We start from the raw sequence: 15,049 nt of genomic DNA, 5'->3' as shown, positions 1-15,049 counted from the left end.
AGGAAAGCACCTTCTTCTGGTCTTACTGGACCATGTAGCCACAGGCCTAACTGGGAGAGTGGTCTGAGATGTCCAAGCTGTAGGGTTCTCTACTTTTGCCCTCCAGCAAAAATTAAAAATATAAAAAAGAATGTCTTTTACCAGTTTGACACAAAACTTCAATATCAACATCATCATTGTTGCCCTTATTTCATTTATTTATTTTATTTACATAGAGGAGGAAAAAAATGGAAGTTGTGGAGATAGGAGGAGAGGAAGAAAGAACAAACTGGATTCAATAAACAATATAGTTTAACAAATGAGGGTCAAAACGCCTCTAAAGACTTCTTCCATTTCCTCCATTTCTTTTTCCTTGGTCTATCAATAGGGTTTTCTCATATCTTTATCTCTACTTAAAGACCCAACCTCTTTGCCCTATGTATCTACTTCCACACACATGTGAGATTGTCCTGGGGGGGGGGGGTGAAAAAAAGAGCTTTTATAATAGAAAAAATTAGGGGGAGGTTTGTAGTTACCTACAACTACTCCCTTAACCTCTGTGTCATATTGTATTGTATCTTATTTCGTGCTATAAATATAGAGTGACTTTTTGTCTGTGATATTCTCACCACCATATCCCCTGTCTTAGGGGGAAACCTTGAATCTTTGCATTTTACTTTACTCATATAATCATAAGTGACATATAGTGATAAGACAGAAAAAATAAATAAAATAAAATGTTGTGATTCCTTGCCACCTTAAACCACGAAGTGATAATAGTCTTAATAAATTTAAATAATCTTCTCACGTTATGGAAAATAAAACCCTTGTCCCAATCTCACAAAAAAAAAAACCTCAGAAAAATGGGAGGAAAAAAACTATAACTAAAACACTCACAGCAATCCTATTACCTCCCCTCCCCCCATTTCCAATCCCACTTTTGTTCTGTTTGAGTACTTGTGGGTCTCACAATCAGTGAAACAAAAGGGAAGTAGTGAAACCAATCCTAACCAGATCTGGTATCTTGTTTCCCCATAGACCAAAAAAAAAAGAGGGAGGAACAAAGAGAGAGAGAGAGAAAAAAAATGAAAATAGGAGCCCTTTTTATCCATATAGATCTATATTTATTAATCTACTCCTCGCAGAAAAAAAAGGGGGGGGTAAAATTTTGGCAAAAAAAAATTCCCTCTCCTTTCCCTTCCCCTCGCCCTCCCCCATCCCTATCTCTCCAATTCTATGGTCTCCTCATAGTCCTTCCATATTTCTCTTCCATTTTTAGCTTTCTACCAGAGTCTCTTGTTGATTTCTTTGCTCTTTTAATGCTTGAGATTCTGGGTCTAGCCTCCTTAGTTCAGCAGGCCTTCCTCTTATTTGTCCCGGGATTGCTTTTAGCCAATTGGGAATGGGAATTGCCTCTGCCTCCAGAAAGAAAAACAGCCCAGGTAAGTCTGCTGGGCTAGACAAGAAAAAAAATGAGTGGCCTTTCTTTACAGTTAACGAGATGGGGTACCCCCACCAATATGTGCCCCCTAGTTGCTTAATCTTGTCTAGTAGTGGACGTAGCAATGCTCTCCTTTGCAAAGTATTCCTCGATATATCTGCTAATATTTTTATAGGGGGTCCATTGAAAATAATCTCTCTCAGCTCCCACGCCTTGCGTAGAATGATCTCTCTGTGTGTATAGATAAGCATACAGCATACAATGTCTCTAGGTCTTTTTAGATCTGTGGAGTGGGGACCCAGCGCTCTATGAACCCTCTCAAACTTGAGGTCCTGGGGTGCCCCCGGGAGCGCCAGTTGGCATATTTTTAATACTATAGATTGTAAAGTCTCCTCACCTGTATCTTCTGGGACCCCCCTCAGCCGTAGATTGTTACGACGGCTCCAGTCCTCAAGCTGTTCCAGGTGCAGCTGTAGTGCAAGAGCCTGTACAGCTTGCTGATCCTCTGTCTGCTCCAGCTGAGCCACTCTCCTCTCCAACAGGGCTGATGCTGTTTCTCCAGTAGATACCCTTTCCGCCAATGATTGTACCTCTACCTGGATATTTTGAAAGTCTTTACGATGCGTCTCCTCCACGCGAATAATCAGTGTCTCCATATCAGCACAGGTAGGTAATGCCTGGAGGAGAGCTTTAAGGGCCTTGATTTCTCCCTCCACGGTAGGTATCAGTGCACCAACTTGCTGTCTCTGCTCCTGTGTAGTCTGCTGTATGATAGAAGCACAGATAGTTTCTGTAGCCACTACGGGAGTTGACGCTGGTAAAGCAGCCATTACAGCTTCTGAATAGAAGGCAGACTGAGCCCCCGTCCTACGGTTCTGTAAGCTGGCGGATCTTGCCCCTGGAAAGTAGCTCTGTATCTCTGGTTGAAGTGTCGCTGCTGCTGTAGGCTTCTCTTTTTCCTTCCCCGTTCTTGTGGTTCTCATACCGAAAGGGCAGTTATTTTACCGGCTAGTTTGCTGGAGAACATCAAGAGCTCTGATAGTACGTGTCCTCACTCCACTTTCATCTCCTCCCAGGCCGTTTTTTGCAATGCAGCACTGTGTTACTTTAACTGACAATTGTGTGGTATTTGATCACCTCTGCCGTTTTTATTTTTGCGCTATAAACAAGACGTGACAATTTTGAAAAAAAAAAAAATTTACTTTCTGCTAAAATACATATCCAATAAAAAATGTAATTTCTTCATCAATTTAGGCCAATATGTGTACTGCTACATATTTTTGGTAAAAAAATCCCAATAAGCATATATTGATTGGTTTGCGTAAAACTTATGTCTACAAACTATAGCAAAGGGGGGGGATTTTGGGACTTTGAATGAGGTGGGTGAGAGTGGCTAAATGACAAGTTGGTTTTGCAAAGGATACCTTTGTCAAAAAGCATCACAGCATGACATGAATGCAATGAGTAAATATGCAATCACATGTTAAAAACCATGTATGGTAAAAGCAATAATGCAGCATGACAGGCCCATAGTATGGTAAATGATATTTTCCATGCGGAAACAAAATAAGATCACAGAAATCTAGTACATACAGTATATTAGAATCAATCACCTACAGAATAGGTGCATCCAGAAAGTCCAACTCGTTTCGTGTATATAAAATTACACCTTTCAGGGGCAGGTGCACTTGGGTCATATAACCAAATGGTGGTAGGTGTGGGTTCAAATTCTAGAAATTAATTGCAATAGGTGCATTGTAAATAGGTATTATAGTGTACCACTAATGAAATGTAATATAATAGAGACCCAACACCACAATCCAAATAATAGCCTGAGTAAAGATGTGGGTTGTAAAAAACAATGATGAAAGAAAATGGGGGGGGGGGGGGGGAGAGTGTGAAAAATGACAGCTATATACTAAAGGGACATAGGTGTCAAAAAGGTGAGCAATTACCTGATGTAGTTGTGAAAAATATTTGTATTTGGTCCATTGAAGTGCAGGAAGAGACAGGACTTGCTGCCTGGTAGAAAAGGCTGACAGTGAATGGGAATACTATATGTGCACAGAGTGATCAGAAGGCTCCTCCCAGCGTCACACAGGTGTAACAATTAGGGAAAGGGAGCACACCTGCCAGAGGGGCGGCTGCCGCCCATCAAGCTAGGTATATTCCCATCCGTGTGTTGATGCTGATGGGAAAACGCAAACACCAGTGGCATCGCAACTGCCGGTTATTGACAACAAACACAGCCCCACAGATCCGGATCATAGACTTTGAACAAAATGTGTCAAAGAAGCCTACATACAGAGGCAAAAGGACAAGCCTTGCCCTGTATATATAGTATACAATTATACATGGTCACAAACTACCTAGTAGACACTGCATGCACCTCTATCTATAATTTGGTTTATATAAGGAAATATGAAGAAAAAAATTAACAGACTATGGGATATTTTTATGGCATTTTTATTTATTTAACTAGTAATGGTGGCGATCAGTGATTTTTAGCAGGATTGTATCGGACACCTGATATTTTTTACACCTTTTTTGTGAACCGTGACATTGTTATAGTGATCAGTGCTAAAAATATGCACTTACTGTACTCATGACATTGGCAGGGAAGGAGGTTAACACCAGGGGCGATCAAAGGGTTAGGTGTGTCCCTCAGGAATGCTTTCTAACTGTGTGGGGGATGGACTGACTGGGAGCACACAGATCCGTGTTCCTGCTTAGCAGGAACACAAGATTACTGGATTCTACCCTGTCAGAACGGCGATCTGGTTTATTTTTGTTTACATAGGTTTGTTTACATAGGCAGGATTGCCGTTCTGCCTCTCTGGGGAACGATCGGTGGGTCAATCAGCATGTGCACCCCCCGCTATCTATTGCACGAAATGATGTACAGATACGTTGTTTCACACAATAGAGCCGCCCTGCTGCAGTATATCTGCGATGGGCCTTCTTTAACCACTTGCCGCCTGCCATATAACAAAATGACGGTGGCAAAGTGGTTTCAGTATCCTGACCGGACATCATATGACGTGATCAGGATATTGGGGCGCGCATCGCGGCGATCGTTGCGGTGTGTCAGTCTGACACACCGCAACTCCGATCTAGGTAAAGAGTCTCTGATGGAGACTCTCTCTACCACTTGATCAACCGTGTCCAGTCACGGCTGATCACAATGTAATTAGGAAGAGCAGGTGATCGGCTTTTCCTCACTCGCGTCTGACAGACGCGAGTAGAGGAGAGCCGTTCGGCTGCTCTCCTGACAGGGGGGGTCTGTGCTGATTGTTTATCAGCACAGCCCCCCCTTGGATCCCACCCAGGACCACCAGGGAAGCCGCCCAGGACCACCAGGATGGCCATCCACACTGGACTACCAGGTATGCCCCCTAGACCCCCAGGGAAATACTAATCTGTGCCCAGGCAGCTGCCAATCAGTGCCCACTCACAATGCCTGCCAGCGCCACCAGGGATGCCTATCAGTGCCCAGCAGTGCCGCCTATCAGTGCCACCCATAAGAACCCATCTTTGCAGCCTTTCAATGCCCACCAGTGCCACCCATGAGTGCCCATCAGTGCTGCCTATCAATGCCCATCAGTGCCGCATATCAGTGCCCATCTTCAGTGCCCATCATTGCCTGCTCATTGGTGCCGCCTTATCAGCGCCCATCAGTGAAAGCGAAAATTACTTATTTACAAAATTTTTTAACAGAAACAAAAGCAAAACTTTTTTTTATTTTTTTTCAAAATTTTGAATTTTTTTATTTGTTTAGTAAAAAATAAAAACCGTAGAGGTGATCAAATACCACCAAAAGAAAGCTCTATTTGTGGGAACAAAATGATAAAAATTTATTTTGGGTACAATGTAGCATGACCGCGCAATTGTCATTCAAAGTGTGACAGCGCTGAAAGCTGAAAATTGGTCTGGGCAGGAAGGTGTATAAGTGCCCAGTATTGAAGTGGTTAAGTAATTAAAGTAAAACTAAAGGCATTTTTTTTTTTTCCATTTTGGATAGAGTAAGGAAGGGTTGTAAATCCTGTATATTTTTTTGCCAACTGTGTCCCATTGGAGAGATTTCCTTCATTTCCTGCCCTATAGCCAACACAAGAAGCAAGAGGAAATCCCTCCAAAGTAAGGGAATCCCAGGGGATCACCAAAACTAGTGTCCCCATTTTAAGATTTTCTGTACATTTCTATTCTGGTGTCAACCAAAAATTTGGGGATTTTCTGTTTAACTTTTAATAACAGTAAACTGGACCAATAGGGAGGGGTGAGGGTAACTAATGGAGGGACTGACCGGTGTTCTAATCCACCCTATCCTAAACTAAAAAAAAAAATGAATTTTATTACAACACTGTATTAAAACATACAAACATTTTAACCACTTGTCGACCAGCCGCCGTTATACTGTGGCAGGTCAGCACGTCCCCAGGAATCGTGGTACTGGTACGTTGACTCCTTTAAGGGCCATAGCAGGCACACGCACGTCCACTGCGCGGTGGGGGACCCGGTGTGTGTGGCCACCCGCGATCACGGGAAAGAGCCAGAACGGGGATCTGTCAATGTAAACAGACAGATTACCATTCTGACGGGAGGAGAGAGAGAGAGAGATCTGCTGTTCCTAGTGATTAGTAACAGTGATCTCTCTCCTCCTCCAGTCAGTCCCATCCGCCCACAGTTAGAAACACCTCCCGAGGAACACGTTTAACCCCTTGATCGCTCCTCTAATGTTAACCCCTTCCCTGCCAGTGACATTTACACAGTGATCAGTGCATTTTTTTTAAGCACTGATCGCTGTATAAATGTCAATAGTCCAAAAGTTGTCTGATCTGTCCACCACAATGTCCCACTAAAAATCACAGCTCGCGCCATTACTAGTAAAAAAAAAGAATAATGTCATAAATCTATCCCCTATTTTGTAGACGCTATAACTTTTGCGGAAACCAATCGATATACGCTGCTTGTGATTTTTAAACTTTTTTTTTTGTTGTTTATAGTGCAAAAAAATAAAAACCGCAGAGGTGATCAAACACCACCAAAAGAAAGTTCTATTTGTGGGGAAAAAAAGGACGTAAACTTTGTTGGGGTACAGTGTCGCACGATCATGCAATTGTCAGTTAAAGCGGCATGGTGCCGTTTCTCAAAAAATGGCCTGGTCATTAAGGGGGAAAATCTTCCGGTCTGTAAGTGGTTAAACTTAGGCACATTATCTTGTGTCCTAAATATTCTGCTCTAGAAAAACCACAGATGGAGTGATCTCTGGACATAAACCATTGTTAACTTTATCAAATACCATCTGTGTATTGAAAGCTCAACATGTTTCGTGGGGAGGACCACTGCTTCTTCGGGAGCTTATTATATGAAATTATAAAGCAGTCATCACATTCAATACTATAATAGAGAGTGGAGAGAGAGAGACTAATTATCAAAATTTAGAAACAGATTTATGATATACTATGCATATACAGATAGATCCCATGCATGCCGTCTTATCCGGGACATGGTCAATAGGCAAAGACCCAAGATTAAGTCTGCACCGGCGAATGCGGGAGCCCCACATACATAGGGAAACGCCCTGTTCTCCATCTAGCAAAAAATATATAGTATAAATAAAATAATTTTCTCGGATAACATGCGTACTGGTGAAACAAATAGGGGATTATTTACAAAAGGGAAATCCACTTTGCACTACAAGTGCACTTGAAAGTGCACTCGCTGGAAATCTCAGTGGAATATCTGAAATGAGAAGCTCTGCTGATTTTATCTTCCAATCATGTGCAAGCTAAAATGCTGTTTTTTTTTTTTTTTTCATTTTCCTTGCATGTCCCCTTCAGATCTACAGCGACTACACTTTCAGTGCACTTGTAGTGCAAAGTGAAACAGGTGCATTGAGTCTAGGTCAGAGCCTCCCAAAATGAACACTGAATCATGGCAAGGAGGTTCTCTTTCAAAAATGTTTTTTATCCACTGCAAGAAGAAACAAAGAGAAACATGCTAATCGGCAATCCACACCCCTAGAGTATAAAACCCCGGATGATAGAAGAAGAAATCTCAAGGTTTACCTGTTGGAGTGAGTATATGAAAACGATGGAGAGTATGGATGTATCCATGTCAGTATGGGGTTCCCAAATATATTATGCATCAACAGTATACCTGGGCTAAGCAGACAAAGGGGTATGAGAATTAAAATTAAGATCTACACATATGACAGTTGCTAAAGCAACCCCATATGCATAGTAACAGCACATATGTTCATGTTCAATGCTCACCATCCAGAAAATTGCAAAGGTAGGAGGGAGAAGTCAGGTTTACAATCCAGTACATTTCACATAAACTACCCTACGGATAAAGAAGTGCAATGGTAATCACAGCCTATAAACGTAATTGGTATATACAGCACATAATCAGTATATAGAGAGCTCCAGCTCACCTGCCATCCAGAGAGGGGACTATCCCATGGCCACAGCAATGGGGAAACCATAAGACGCCCCCTGTTTATAAATGCGAGGCTCCTGCCCAGTGATGCCCGCACTGCCAGATTGGCATGTGATGTCACCGGGCCCGGCCCCGCAGTGCGCACGTGCAAAATCCAAATACTGGCAAATCCTCGCATAGAGGGAAGAACGTCCCCTCCAGCAATCCTACCGCCCAGTGGACAGTGAGGGGAGTGCCACAGATAACTAACCCACCCCTCACTGTGGCGTCATGCATCCGCCAGAACAGACAGAGCCGAGTCATCATACAACCTCATCCCCAGTGGGCAGAGCCCGTGGCGGCCATGTTGAAAATGGGCAATTGGAAAAAGCACCAAAGACCAGCCTACTCTGGCCCCACCATCAATTGGCCATAATGGAGAAGGCATTGACTCCCAATATGCCCCAGGCTGCCATAGTGGAGGGCATATGCCTGAGACAACGCGTATGGGAGAGCAAGCAAACATAAGAATATTAAACTGACAAAAATAACATATTGGAAAAATACACTTTAACATATAACCTTCATACAATATTCAACCTCAATGCTCTGGACTTGGATGCTGCACAATTGGATCAAATCCTAGATCACGTGTGGCAAATGGCTATGGACAACAAACCGCAAAATACATAAAAGGCAAGAAAAAAAGGGGAAAGAAAAGAGTGAGGAGTAACCAATGGAGATGTTAGCCCAAATTCAGATTGAAGCTTTAATACTAACTCACAAAAAGGGTCTGTATGAGCGAAGCTCATTGAGTCCAGGTTGCACCATTGCGTTTAGACGTTTGATCCATAGGGTCTCGCATTGAAATATATGCTTGTCCCAATTCCCTCCCCTGGGATCTGGTAAAATGACCTCAAGGACAAAGAAGGACTATTTCTGTATGATATTTGTATTGAAGACCAGTATGTCTTGTAACTGAGGTGATGATTTTACCACTACCTGAATAGTAGGTATGGTCTCCAATTCTTTGTCCCAGTCATCGCTTCCTTTTGCCAATGTAGAATGTTCCACAGTGGCAGGTCATAATATACATAAACTCCTGTGTGGAGCAGTTTGAGAAGGTATTTGATCTGTGCCACTGACCATTGGGTAGTCTAATGCCAGGGCCCTCCTGGACTCAGGGACATTGTGAACAGCTACCACATCGGTAAGTACCGCGTTGTAGAGATTTATCGTTTCTAGGTGGTATATAGTGACTGTATGTTAACTGTTCTCTAAGCGTAGTGGCACACCTAAAGATAAGTTCAGGGGTGTCTTTGACGTATTTAGAGACCGTGTAATCATCTGTGAGAAATTGCCAGTTCTTTGCAATTAGAGATCGTAATTGTAGTTCATTTGACAGGTATCTTGTAACCAGACCTACAGTTTGATTATGACGTTTTTAGGGGAAGTACCCTATAGTAGGAAAGTTCTCGACCTGGCCTTGGCTCTATTATATGAATGTCTTAAAGTTTGAATATCCCCGTGCTAGTAGTCTGTTGCAGCAGGTCGGCTTGTTTTTCAAAATCTAGGTCCGAGGTGCAATTCCTCTGTAACCTTATGTATTGAGCGTAAGGGATACTTCCGACTAGGGATCTGGGATGTAGACTACTGGCGTGGAGTAAAGTATTGCCTGTGCTCGGTTTTCTATATAGATCTGTTTAAAGTTATGCATCAGATCCAATAGAAATATTCAGATCTAGGAAGGATACCTGTACCTTGCTCACTTTATGGGTAAATTTTAGATTGTACTTTTATTGATATTAAGTTGTTTCAAAAATGAGTCCTAGTCCTTTTCTGTACCGCTCCAGATGACCAGTAGGTCATCTATGTACCGGAACCAGTAGAGAATGTAGGGGAGCCATGGTGCATACACTTCACTAGAGAAGATTTCTCTCTCCCAGCCACCTAAATATAGGTTTGCATAAGATGATGCACAGCAGGTGCCCATGGCTACTCCCTGAATTTAAAGAAAATTGATCCATAAACACAATATAGGTTTTAGTCAAAATAAAAAGTAAGTAGATTCAAAACAAACAGTGGCCAGGAGGGTCTATGCTGTTCCATGAGGAAGGACCCCGGACGCCCCACTCATATGCGGGATACTAGAATTAAAAAAATGTATTGTCAATAGCAACGAGTAGGGGGGAGAAGAAATTAGTTCATATATCTGCTGGCGTTTTCAATCAAAGACCCAATGCCCGAAATGATGAGCCTGCCTGGTGGATGGATAAGGCTCTTGTGAACCTTAGGTAAGGTATAAAACGTAGGTGTGCCTGGATGAGGATTAATTACATAATCCATAGTCTTTGTCCATCAGTCCTTTTAAAAATGCTCGTACATAGATCTCAAAATTCTGCCTCAAAAGTTTTGACTAATTGTGGTTTAATCAGACGATACCACTGTTTGTTTAGCATCATAGCATATTAGTTGGTACTGCGGGTGGGACAGCAAAACAGTGTTCCCACCCTTATCGGATGGTTTAATGACTACATTGGTCTGTGTTTTGAGATGTCCGAGTGCATTGGTTTGCTCATCAATGTTTTTTGTTTGAAAAACAAATAGGGGATTGCCATCGTGTAGCTTTCGTGTCTTATTGTTTGCTGGAGAAACATCCATACATTAGGACAGAGAGAGAGAGTTCAAGAAAGGACTCACTGCACCTGTCATTAGGTGCGTTATCAAGAATGCACTCTCTGAACACTATGTGTTTCACCAGCACGTATGTTATCTGAGAAAATTATTTTATTTATAATATATATTTTTCGCCAGACGGAGAACAGGGCGTTAACCTGTGTATGTGGGGCTCCCACATTCGCTGGTGCAGACTTAATTTTGGGTCCATGCTTTTTGACCATGTCCCGGGTAAGACGGCATGCATGGGATCTCTCTGTATATGCAGAGTATATCATAAATCTGTATCTAAATGTTGATCTAATTAATTACTTTCTCTCCACTCTCTATTATAGTATTGCATGTGATGACTGCTCTATATTTCCATATAATTCCTGAAGAAGGGGTTGTCCTCCCCGCGAAACATGTTCATATTTTTATTTATTTTGTGTATGTTAAGCCTTTTGTACTGTACGATGAAAGTCCACAATAGCCTCTTCCCATTCTTCTTTCTAATCTGATAGGACGTAGGTACCTCATTTAAATGTTGTGAAAATTGTCACTCTTCTCTATAAAAAAAAAAGAAAGAAAAGAAACATCTAATTTTACTTTAACAGTATCCATGAAACCTATTATATTTGATTTACAGAATCCAAGTCCCTTGCTATTTCTGCAAAGGCACCCCCTGCCAAGGATGGTGCGCCACGGAGATCTTTAAATCTGGAGGACTACAAGAAAAGAAGAGGACTTATTTAACCTGGACCACCAGCCTTCTGCTTCTGACCTTGCATGCTCCATTGTGTCTCAACCTTCATTGGTTTTTCCTCCTTGGGTTGGAGCAGCAACAAAGTTAAGCATAGACTTGGAAATTTAATTAACCTGTAAAAGAAACCTACTGACTTAAAGGAAGTAAACCACATCAATTCTCTACCCTCACTGTGGATATGTGGTTTTTGCATTATTTTGTTTGCCTCCCCACTCTTAAGCCTGATCTCAGTGCACAGTATTACAAGGGATTCTGAGGCTCTGCTGCATATGGATAAGAGGCTGTGTGGGCGATACGTTATTAAATCTTTGTACGTGAAAAAAACATTGAGGCATTTTTGTATGATAAACATACTTTCTTATATCATTGGATTGAAGGACAATGCTGCATTTGGATATACCCTGTGATGAGCATAATATTTTTGTTTTTGTTTTTCTGCAGTATGGTCAGATGGCTGACTGTATAAATTCACAGGTTGTAAATAACCTAAAAACCACAATTGTAAGAAGATAACTCAATAAAGGATTCATATGAACATATGTGGCCGATATTATGTTGACTCAGGTAGCTGACCTGTTTTTAAAAGTGGAATCTCCTGAACTCACTTCCATTCAGCGCCTAGTGAATCATTTTTCAAAGCAAACATAAAGCACGCATACTTTTAATGTTATAATTCTTAGGCCTCATGCACACTGGACAATTGCCCAGCTCCTCTAAATGCCTTTTCTCCTGGAAAGAGAAAAGCGGCTTTAACAAATGCATGTTTTGCCAAAGTGTTTGGGTGTTTATTCATTTTATTAGCCAGTAGAATAGGCACGTCAAACTTTTTCTTCTGAAACGCTTCTCTCCTGAATAAGAAAAAATATACAGCGCTGTGTAAAACAAGAATTGAATAGCAGCCAACACAGCTGTAGACTAGAAGCGATATGTACAAGGGTATAAATGTGTAGCGCTATTAAATTCAATAAAAAATATATAATTATAACTCTTAAAAGTTATATGAAAATTAATATGCAACACATATAGGATAAACCAGCTAAAATAAATTATGTATATAACGGTTTTATAGTTATGTGGAAATTAGTGTATAACACTTATTAGGTGAACATCACAATACATAGTAACTCAAACAAAAAAGTAAATATATCAATAAAAGTGACTGCACAAATAGATGAGTGACATACCCCATTAGGGGTGTGCAAAAAAAGTGAAACAAAATTAGTATAAATGGTAAATAATAAACAAAGGTATAAGTAAAAAACAAGATCCAGAAGAAGGCTGTCAGATATAATTGTAGTAAGGTCACATAGTCCAACTATGAGGGGTAATCCAAAGCACAATGGGTTGAGAGTCCAGCAAAGACTAACACTTTATGGAAACTCCAAGGATGGAAGGAGGAAACCACCACCAGTGAAAAAGGGAGGCTTACCGGATAATGATGACTTGGAAAGGCCTATACCGCCCAAGTCACCAAGGCTTTAAATCAGGTAGCTTGATGGTAGCATCGAACTTGCCAAGCATAACAGGTCCTGGATTTGGGCAATGGTTTGGCACGGATGTTTTCAGACATCAATAGGAAGGTATTATACTAGTAGGAGCCAGAGATTCGGTATTCACCAACCATGCGAAAAGATTGAAACAAAAGGAACTCGCATACTGTATATCATAAAATTTAATAAATAAAAAGTAAAGAACTCACAGGTTTAAAAATGATCAAAATCTATGTATGTATACAGGAAACAGAGTGGTATATGAAGGTCGGTCCATCTGACGTGTTTCAACTAATAAGTCGTCATCTGGGGTGCGGACCCTACCTTCACCACTGCTTATAAAGAGCTAATGACCCCACATGGAAAATACGGTTCCGGAAGTGGATAGAACTTCACTTCCGGTTATTGAGCCGGAAGTGTAAGATATGGACATTTTAAATCCAAATTTTGTGTGTATAAAAAAGGTAAATGTACTAATTGCTAAAAAGGGGGGGCTACAGTCATCACCGGAAAAAGAGACCGAAATAGTCCTCTAAAGCAAAGCCATGACGCCAATACTTCATGCCCCTGCTGCGTATTACCCAAATGATGAAACCAAGCCTCGTTATGAGTGTAATGGCGACAGCGGCAAGAACGGCCACGGCGTCATGCCATGATCCTCACCAAAGAGGTGAAACCAAGCCTCGTTGTGGGTATGATGGTGACGCCGGCAAAAGACGGCCACGGCGTCATCACTTTGTGGGCGTCATGCCGCAATCTTCACAACAGGCGTCACCATGTAAACAAGCCTCGTTGTAAAGAGGGTCACATGGTGGTCGGGTCGTGAACGTAAGCCACGTCGTTACGCCACATCGCCGAACACCTCTGTCAAAGCCCATAGAGCAAACCTCTTCATAACTAAGTCACGTAACGTGACCTATGTGGCTCGGCGGGCTCAGCAATAATAAATAGATGAAATTAAAAGGATATTGCCGTCTAGAAAAGATAATGCGTGTAATACACAATGACAGAATTATCTCACTCAAATAGTGGTAAAAAGTCCAAAGAACACGACAAGACTGATCCATTTAAAGAGCCTGAATTGTACAAAGTCTGTCTATGGTATCAAAAACAACCACCAGATGACAATAATTAAAAGGCCCAATAAATTAAATTTCAATATGGGGCCATCCGTTACAAAAATTATAAAATAAACAATCTTTATATAAATACTTATTTACAATTGAATAAACAAATAGTCAATTCCAAATACTAACCAATTAAATAGGCCACTGATGCATAACACGACAAGTATAAAATATATAAATTATAAATTGGAATCGGTGTATAAAAACCAATTTCAAATTTCGAACAATAAGTATATATTGGTAAAATAATGAAAAATTAAATAAAATGAAGATAATATTGTGAGAAGTATTATATTATAAAATGGTCATTTCTCTAAGACTGGTTAATAAAGGAATTTATATCCCACTCCACATTCATTCCTTGTGGATAGTGAGTCCTTAATTTGTATATCCAAAAGGTTTCTAACCTGCACACTCCTCTCTTAGTTGTTCCACCTCTCCATGGGGTAATGTATCAATCAAAAACTGAGTACCAATAGGATTACGATCATGTTGCCTATAATGTCGGGGTACTGTATGTTTAATACTGCCACACTTGTTTAGATTAATATGCTCGTCGCCCTAATTGAAAAAGATCTCGTAGTTCGACCGACATATTGTTTGCCGCACGGACATGTCAATAAATAGACCACATTAGTTGTTGAACAGGTACAAAAATGTTTAATTGGATAAACTTGATTGGTCGTGGTTGATCTAAATTCTTTAGTCGCCCTTCCGTCACATGTATTATGTTGACAGACCACACACTTCTTACAAGGATAGAAACCAGTCAAGTTATGAAAAAAGGAAGGTCTTGTTGGAGGGTTGATGATGGTTGGTGCCAACTTGCTTTTAAGGGATGGTATTCCTTTAAAGATCAACTTCGGTCTTTCAGGTAAGAGCGGGGCTAGGACTTTATCATTTATTAGAACGTCCCAATGCTGTTCAAAAATATTTTTAATTTGTCTATGTTGGGTCGAGAACGTTGTAAAAAAGACCATTTAAAACTATCGTCTTGTTCTCGTTGGGGCTTGTCCCCCAACAATAGGGAACGGTCAGTTCCGAGAACTTCTATAAAGTCTTTTTCAACTTCAGCATAATTGTACTCTTTCTCCCGAAATCTTTCCTTAAGGACATCTGCTTGGATTTTAAAAGTCTCAATGTCGGAACAATTGTCTATAAGGAGATGGTT

General features: G+C 41.0%; 1 protein-coding gene across 1 annotated transcript in view; it reads left to right on the top strand.

Annotated features, from left to right (window-relative positions):
• The window catches only part of RTF1 (RTF1 homolog, Paf1/RNA polymerase II complex component), a 497,066-nt gene extending 485,266 nt beyond the window's left edge, over positions 1 to 11,800 (top strand). Inside the window, exon 18 of the mRNA XM_073608860.1 lies at positions 11,145 to 11,800. Coding sequence (XP_073464961.1) covers positions 11,145 to 11,251 — 107 coding nt within the window. The 3' untranslated portion in view covers positions 11,252 to 11,800. The remainder of the gene's footprint in view (positions 1 to 11,144) is intronic.
• The last annotated feature ends 3,249 nt before the right edge of the window (positions 11,801 to 15,049 follow it).

Source organism: Aquarana catesbeiana, linkage group LG13 (genome assembly GCF_042186555.1).
Source record: "Aquarana catesbeiana isolate 2022-GZ linkage group LG13, ASM4218655v1, whole genome shotgun sequence".
Classification (NCBI taxonomy): domain Eukaryota; kingdom Metazoa; phylum Chordata; class Amphibia; order Anura; family Ranidae; genus Aquarana; species Aquarana catesbeiana.
The sequence above is the reverse complement of the archived record's forward strand: the minus strand, read 5'-3'. Positions and strand labels throughout refer to the sequence as shown.